This window comes from Protomyctophum parallelum, assembly GCF_964188405.1.
Source record: "Protomyctophum parallelum genome assembly, chromosome: 17".
NCBI lineage: Eukaryota > Metazoa > Chordata > Actinopteri > Myctophiformes > Myctophidae > Protomyctophum > Protomyctophum parallelum.
This window is the reverse complement of record NC_139719.1, coordinates 46,134,450-46,142,356: the sequence shown is the minus strand read 5'-3', so window position 1 is coordinate 46,142,356 and position 7,907 is coordinate 46,134,450. Positions and strand designations below refer to the sequence as shown.

General features: G+C 42.8%; 1 protein-coding gene across 1 annotated transcript in view; it reads right to left on the bottom strand.

Annotated features, from left to right (window-relative positions):
- Nucleotides 1–5,010, bottom strand: part of LOC310874811 (transmembrane protein 180-like) — a gene marked incomplete at its 3' end in the record, with an annotated part of 19,120 nt that extends 14,110 nt beyond the window's left edge. Inside the window, exons 1-2 of the mRNA XM_083787678.1 lie at nucleotides 4,809–5,010; nucleotides 3,016–3,098 (exon numbers count right to left, since the gene is read on the bottom strand). Coding sequence (XP_083643804.1) covers nucleotides 3,016–3,098; nucleotides 4,809–5,003 — 278 coding nt within the window. The 5' untranslated portion in view covers nucleotides 5,004–5,010. The remainder of the gene's footprint in view (nucleotides 1–3,015; nucleotides 3,099–4,808) is intronic.
- Nucleotides 5,011–7,907: the final 2,897 nt, after the last annotated feature.

Sequence of the window (7,907 nt, the reverse complement as noted above, 5' to 3'; positions counted from 1 at the left end):
AGTTCATATAATGGCCTGTTGTGGCGCTGTCATTGGACCCAAAAAAAACCATAGCCCCATAGAAGTCCATGTATTTGGGCCCAACTTCACCTAGACTGTATTACCTTAATAAACATGGTCATGAATACTTTCTGCTTCCAGTCACTAGTTTAAAGTCTCATTTCTAATGTCATAATATTTTTCTTTGGAAAATTATGGTCCCATTTATAAAAAAAAATGACCATAAAGTCGCGTATGTTCTGAGGGGCGTGGCTACCGTTACAGTCTATGATCGGGATTCCCCTCCCACTCGAGTCAAAATAAAAACCAACGGAGAAGAAAGGGGGGGGAAGTCCCGCCTTCGTTGTCTGGGCCAGCCAATGGCCAGCTGGGCCCAAATGGATCTAGAAAGATGGCGACTTACAATTCAAGGACTGACAGGCTTCATTTTACGTTCATGTTAGACCCGGGGAACGCTTTGTCCATATTGTTTACAGTCTATGGTCTAAACTCATGGAACCCTGGGAAGAAATGAACAGCCCTGGGGACGGACCCTATGCACTGAGGACCGTATAGAGCGTCGCAGTCCCTCCCCCTTTCAGAACAACCAACGGCCCAGGAAATGAAAACGCAATGCATTTCCCCCATAGGCAGTTTTTATTTAATTTATTTAACCCATTCTGACCTGAGATCAGATTCATACGAGGTTTTCCACTGGACACACACTGGTCTGATGAACCCATTCTGACCTGAGATCAGATTCTAAAAATTCTTCGATTTTTCAAAAATAGCAGACCTACAAGTTCTTAGTGTTACTCGGTGGCGCGATATGAGCTTGTAGATCTGCTATTTTTGAATAGCTAAAGCATAACATGATGCCGACACCAAAATGGGTGCCCGTTCAGAATGGGTTAAAGACCTTTTAAGCGTCGTACGAAGCCAACTCTTGTCGTGACAAATCATGACAACACACAGAATTTTTCGAGGCCAAACAAAGAATTAGAAAGTAGAAAAAAAAACGGCAGGTTACAACACTTTTTCTTGTTGTTTTTCTTCTTTGTAATTATTTGTTTGGTCCAAAATATTGTGTGTGTTGTTGTCATGATTTGTCACGACAAGAGTTGGCTTCGTACGACGCTTAAAAAGGTCTTTAACCCATTCTGACCGGGCACCCATTTTGGTGTTGGCATCATGTTATGCTTTAGCTATTGAATAATAGCAGATCTACAAGCTCATATCGCGCCACCGAGTGGCGCGATACGAGCTTGTAGGTCTGCTATTTTTTGAAAAATCGAAGAACGACTGACATTTTTAGAATCTGATCTCGGGTCAGAATGGGTTAATCAGACCAGTGTGTGTCCAGTGGAAACCTCGTGTGAATCTGATCTCAGGTCAGAATGGGTTAAATAAATGACATAAGAACTGCCTATGGGGGAAATGCACTGGGTTTTCATTTCCTGGGCCGTTCGTTGTTCTGAAAGGGGGAGGGACTGCCACGCTCTATTGGGGTATTGGGTCACCAACGGCCCTTGGGAGGGGCAATAATGGTTGCCAGAGAAACAGTACAACCATATATATATATATATATATATATATATATATATATATATATATATATATATATATATATATATATATTCACTTTTGTTCTTTGCCATTGTTCTATCATTTTAACTACTTGTGTTTTATAATTGTATTCTATTTTTGTGTCCTGCCCTGTGAAGCACTTTGAGCTGCATTTATGTATGAAAGGTGCAAATACAAATAAAGTTTATTATTATTATTATTATTATTATTATTATTATTATTATTATTATATGCCAACAGGATCTCTATTGTGCAGCTGGAGGAGCGGTGTCACAAGGATTGACATAATGAGAACACAGGTGGTGCAACAAGCCAGGCTGAATGGTTTGGAGACAGGCTGAGAGATCACACGGTTTTTACCGTATCATTGTATTCTTGCATAAAGAAAACTGCTGTATGACATAATGTGTTTAATAAATGGGAACCTCACCCTACACAGCAGTCAATGCCTGGACAATATATTATATATAGGCGTCAAAACCGGTTTCTGAATGCATGTGCCCAGCCGAGAGGCAAAGTATAGTTTGAGCTTTTTGCCTCTACACCTGTTATGTTCTTATAGCTGCCTTACGCATGTAACTACTTTGTGTATGTGATGTATTGCCATGCTTCTTGTTATTGCTTAATGTAAGTCACTCTGGATTAAGTCTGATAAATAACTCAATTGTAAATTTGTAATGGCCAAATTAATTGGGGTCATAATTAATGCGCCACATTTTCAAGATAAAAAGAAAAAAAAGCAGATCTACAAGCTCGTAGTGAGGCACTCTGTGCCGCACTACGAGCTTGTAGATCTGCTATTTTCCAATAGCTAAAGTATAACATAACGCTTAACCAGTTTTGGGCGGGAACCCCTTTTTGGTGTTAGCATTATGTTATACTTTAGCTATTGAAAAATCTACAAGCTCGTAGCGCGCCACTCGGTGGCACTCTATGAGCTTGTAGATCTGCTATTTTGGAAAAATCGAAGAACGACTGACATAGAAACATAGCTTTTTCAGAAAACTGTCAGGATGTAGAAGACATTTTTTAGAATCTGATCTCAGGTCAGAATGGAAAACTGTCAGGATGTAGAAGACATTTTTTAGAATCTGATCTCAGGTCAGAATGAAAACTTTCAGGATGTAGACGACATTTTTTAGAATCTGATCTCAGGTCAGAATGGAAAACTGTCAGGATGAAGACGACATTTTTTAGAATCTGATCTCAGGTCAGAATGGAAAACTGTCAGGATGTAGACGACATTTTTTAGAATCTGATCTCAGGTCAGAATGAAAACTGTCAGGATGTAGAAGAACATTTTTAGAATCTGATCTCAGGTCAGAATGGAAAACTGTCAGGATGTAGAAGAACATTTTTAGAATCTGATCTCAGGTCAGAATGGAAAACTGTCAGGATGTAGAAGACATTTTTAGAATCTGATCTCAGGTCAGAATGGGTTGTACTCACTGTGGAGCGGAGCTGAGGAAGGCCCGGTCACTCAGCCAGCCCAGGAGCGGGTCGTTGAGACTGTTCCATAACAGGAACACCGTCTGTGGACAGAGAGACAGAGAGACAGGCAGAGAGACAGGCAGAGAGACAGACAGGCAGACAGAGAGACAGGCAGAGAGACAGGCAGAGAGACAGACAGGCAGACAGAGAGACAGACAGACAGACAGACAGACAGACAGACAAGACAGACAAGACAGACAAGACAGACAGGCAGGCAGGCAGAGAGACAGACAGAGTTAAAGAGACAGGAATCTAGAAGAAATTACTTAGTTTTCATTTAGTTTTTCCAGCAAACATTTTCTCCTCATGGTTTCAAGTCCTATTTATAGTCCAGTTTCCAGTGAAGGGGTGACCACCGTTATAGTATTAGTGCTCAGTGACGTCATGTTGTAGTTTTAGTAAAAACAGAGAGTTGTTGTAGTTTTAGTAAAAACAGAGAGTTGTTGTAGTTTTAGTAAAAACAGAGAGTTGTTGTAGTTTTAGTAAAAACAGAGTGTTGTTGTAGTTTTAGTAAAAACAGAGAGTTGTTGTAGTTTTAGTAAAAACAGAGAGTTGTTGTAGTTTTAGTAAAAACAGAGAGTTGTTGTAGTTTTAGTAAAAACAGAGAGTTGTTGTAGTTTTAGTAAAAACAGAGAGTTGTTGTAGTTTTAGTAAAAACAGAGAGTTGTTGTAGTTTTAGTAAAAACAGAGTGTTGTTGTAGTTTTAGTAAAAACAGAGAGTTGTTGTAGTTTTAGTAAAAACAGAGAGTTGTTGTAGTTTTAGTAAAAAACAGAGAGTTGTTGTAGTTTTAGTAAAAACAGAGTTGTTGTAGTTTTAGTAAAAACAGAGAGTTGTTGTAGTTTTAGTAAAAACAGAGAGTTGTTGTAGTTTTAGTAAAAACAGAGAGTTGTTGTAGTTTTAGTAAAAAACAGAGAGTTGTTGTAGTTTTAGTAAAAACAGAGAGTTGTTGTAGTTTTAGTAAAAACAGAGAGTTGTTGTAGTTTTAGTAAAAACAGAGAGTTGTTGTAGCTACCATGTTGTAATTTTCACCTCTTCACCGAAAACTGGAGTATGAATGGACGAAATGAAGGCAGGTAAGGTCCAATCAACCTACCTATCCCACCCATATGAACCAATAGCGTTCCTCTCCCACCCAGAAGATGGACCAATAGCGTTCCTCTCCCACCCAGAAGATGGACCAATAGCCTACCTCTCCCACCCAGAAGATGGACCAATAGCGTTCCTCTCCCACCCAGAAGATGGACCAATAGCCTACCTCTCCCACCCAGAAGATGAACCAATAGCGTTCCTCTCCCACCCAGAAGATGGACCAATAGCGTTCCTCTCCCACCCAGAAGATGGACCAATAGCGTTCCTCTCCCACCCAGAAGATGAACCAATAGCGTTCCTCTCCCACCCAGAAGATGGACCAATAGCGTTCCTCTCCCACCCAGAAGATGGACCAATAGCGTTCCTCTCCCACCCAGAAGATGGACCAATAGCGTTCCTCTCCCACCCAGAAGATGGACCAATAGCGTTCCTCTCCCACCCAGAAGATGAACCAATAGCGTTCCTCTCCCACCCAGAAGATGAACCAATAGCGTTCCTCTCCCACCCAGAAGATGGACCAATAGCGTTCCTCTCCCACCCAGAAGATGGACCAATAGCGTTCCTCTCCCACCCAGAAGATGGACCAATAGCGTTCCTCTCCCACCCAGAAGATGGACCAATAGCGTTCCTCTACCACCCAGAAGATGGACCAATAGCCTACCTCTCCCACCCAGAAGGAGACCTTGTCGATCTTGTAGACGGAGACGAAGGTCTCCACGTAGAACAGCAGGAAGACGTTGTGCAGCAGGGAGACGAACAGCGACAGCGAGCCGTAGAGCAGCGCGGTGGAGAGGACCACGTCTCGGCCATCAGGGAGACACCAGGAGGAGAAGGAGGACCACGGCCTCCTGCCCATGTCTCCCTGCTCCCCGACGCCCTCCTCCTCCTCCTCCTCCTCTCTCCCTGCTCCCCCTCAGCCCTCCTCCTCCTCCTCCTCCTCCTCCTCCTCTCTCCCTGCTCCCCGACGCCCTCCTCCTCCTCCTCCTCCTCCTCCTCCTCCTCCTCCTCCTCCTCTCTCCCGGGAGAGCCCTTTAGAGGAGAGGGTTGCTCCGTTCACTTCATGGGGGTTTGCGGTCTAATGGCGGCTCCGAGGAGGCTATGGGGAGCCCAACGGTGACACAACGCTCTGGGGCGGAATGCTGACGGAATGGACTGGACTCTGTGGGAGTAGAGTAGAGTACAGACAAGGCAGGAATGAACAAACACCATATTTTCCGGTCCTCAAACCTCTTCAGACTCCATCTGCAGCCGTTAGATCTGCTTCTAGATCTAACGGCTGCATTTGACACGATTGATCATTCAATTTTAATACAGCGTCTGGAGCACTGGATAGGCCTGTCTGGTACGGCCCTGTCCTGGTTTTCCTCCTACCTATCAAACAGAAGTTACTTTGTCAATCTAGCCGAGTTTGACTCAGACAAACACGACATCGGTTCTGGTTTTCCACAGGGCTCGATTCTTGGTCCTCTGCTATTCTCCCTGTACATACTGCCATTGGGCGAACTCATTACCAATCACGGAGTCAATTTTCATTTCTATGCTGAAGATACCCAACTATATCTTTCTGTGGCTCCAGATGATCCCTGTGCTTTAGACGCGCTGGTTACCTGTCTGTCTAGCATCAAATGCTGGATGAGTGAGAACTTTCTCAAGCTAAACGAGGATAAGACAGAAGTTCTCATAATCGGTTCTAGTGAGCAGAAAGAATCAATATTAAGCAGACTTGGCAACCTGACTGTAGAAAGTAACAGTACAGTAAAGAAACTGGGGGTTATTATTGATTCTGAATTTAATTTTAATTCACACATTAATCATGTTACCAAGATTGCCTTTTTTCACCTTAGAAATATTGCACGAATCAGAGCCTATGTGTCCTTGGACGATGCAAAAACGCTAATCCACGCCTTTGTTTTTTCTCGGCTTGATTACTGCAATGCACTTTTTTCAGGACTGCCTAAGAAAACAACTGACAGATTACAACTTGTCCAAAATGCAGCAGCCAGAGTTTTAACTAGAACTAAGATGAGAGAACATATTACTCCAGTTTTGGCATCACTGCACTGGCTTCCGGTTGTTTTTAGGATTGATTTTAAAATTCTCTTACTTGTCTATAAAGCCCTCAATGGTCTCGCACCTTCCTTCCTACCTACATGACTGCCTGCCTAAATATGTCCCAAACCGCCCCCTAAGGTCTTCCACTGCTGGCCTGCTCGCTTTGCCTAAAAAAATGGCAACAAAAAAATACGGGGAAGCAGCTTTTTGCTTCTACGGGCCATCGGCATGGAACAAGCTCCCACTGTACCTTCGTCAGGCAGCCTCTGTAGACATTTTTAAAGCACAGCTCAAGACCCACTTCTACAACATTGCTTTTAATTGATCTTTTATTTTTTGTTATTCATGTCCTCACTGTATTGCATTACTGCTTGTGGCAGGTAGGAAACAGGAGTGGGCCAATAGGGGTGTATGTCAGCAATTCCATAGACTTAGCCACACACATGACGTCATACAAAGTCCATAGACTTATCCACACACACATGACGTCACAAGCCAAAGACACAAAGCCAGGCGTTGGAGGGGCAAGCGTCCCTCAAAAAGAATCACACTCATGTGAAGTGAGCGGCGCTCTTATCATCATACAGTGAGCGCTGCCTTTCATCAAGATGATGATGATGAACGACGATGACGTCATCATATCAAATCAGCCAATCAAATCATCACATTCGGTGCTACAGAGACACACAAAGCTGTGCATAGGAGGGGCCAGCTCCGCTCAAGAAAATAAAAACCCAACCCAGGTAGGATGTGTAATTGACGTCATACTTCGGCACTTCGGTGCAATCTGAGCTCAGTCCAAATGAAAGCATTTATTTTATTGAGCATAGTTACGTTGACAGAACGGCACAGGAGGATGAAACACGCACAACATGACAACCTTGACTTGGGCCGAAAAACGTACGCCCAAATACGGAGATGACTGGCGTCACAGTGGTGATGTCATACTGTACATGAGTGATGTCATTATACTGGTGGTCACATGGAGTCTGGTTTAGTTGACTCAATGTCTTCTGGTTTTCCTTTTTCTAGTGACCTTGTTGGCAGTGAGCACACTGTTGGTTGTCATGGCTACCAGTTCCCACCTGATGTCGTGTGGGAGTTCTGATTGGTCCAGACCGTACTGAATAACTGCTAGTTTACATAAAGTCTTAAAGGACCTATAACATAAAATTCAACTTTTTCAATTTCTTTTGTGTTTTTGGGGCTCCCATGTGTGTTTTCTATCCCCACAAATAACCAATTTTGAACAATCAGGCCTTCATGTCATATGGGTGTTTTAATGGAAATTGCTCTCAGGAACAGCTCGACTGATTTTGGCCTCATCGTGATGTCATCAATGTCACCCTACTTTGTATAATTCCTCCTTCAGTTCCAAATTTGCATTTCCACTTTGTTTACAATGTCCACCATTGTGGATTTTCCAAGCTGGCATGGAATGGAAACAAGCCTGGTTTTATCTAGCATCAGTATTATAATGACTCAAATATTAAATAATCTGCATATCAGCACCCCAACCAGCTCAGGACATTGTGATACTGCAGCTAAAACTGCTTTCAAAGTCCAAAAAGAAATGACAAGGCCTGGTTATATCAGAGTGGTGATTGAGGCTCAAACCATTAGAAATAACTTTGAGGGACATAGACCATATGATTATTAAATATTAAAAGCAGTTTTAAAATGCATGTTATTTGCGCTTTAAGAGAAG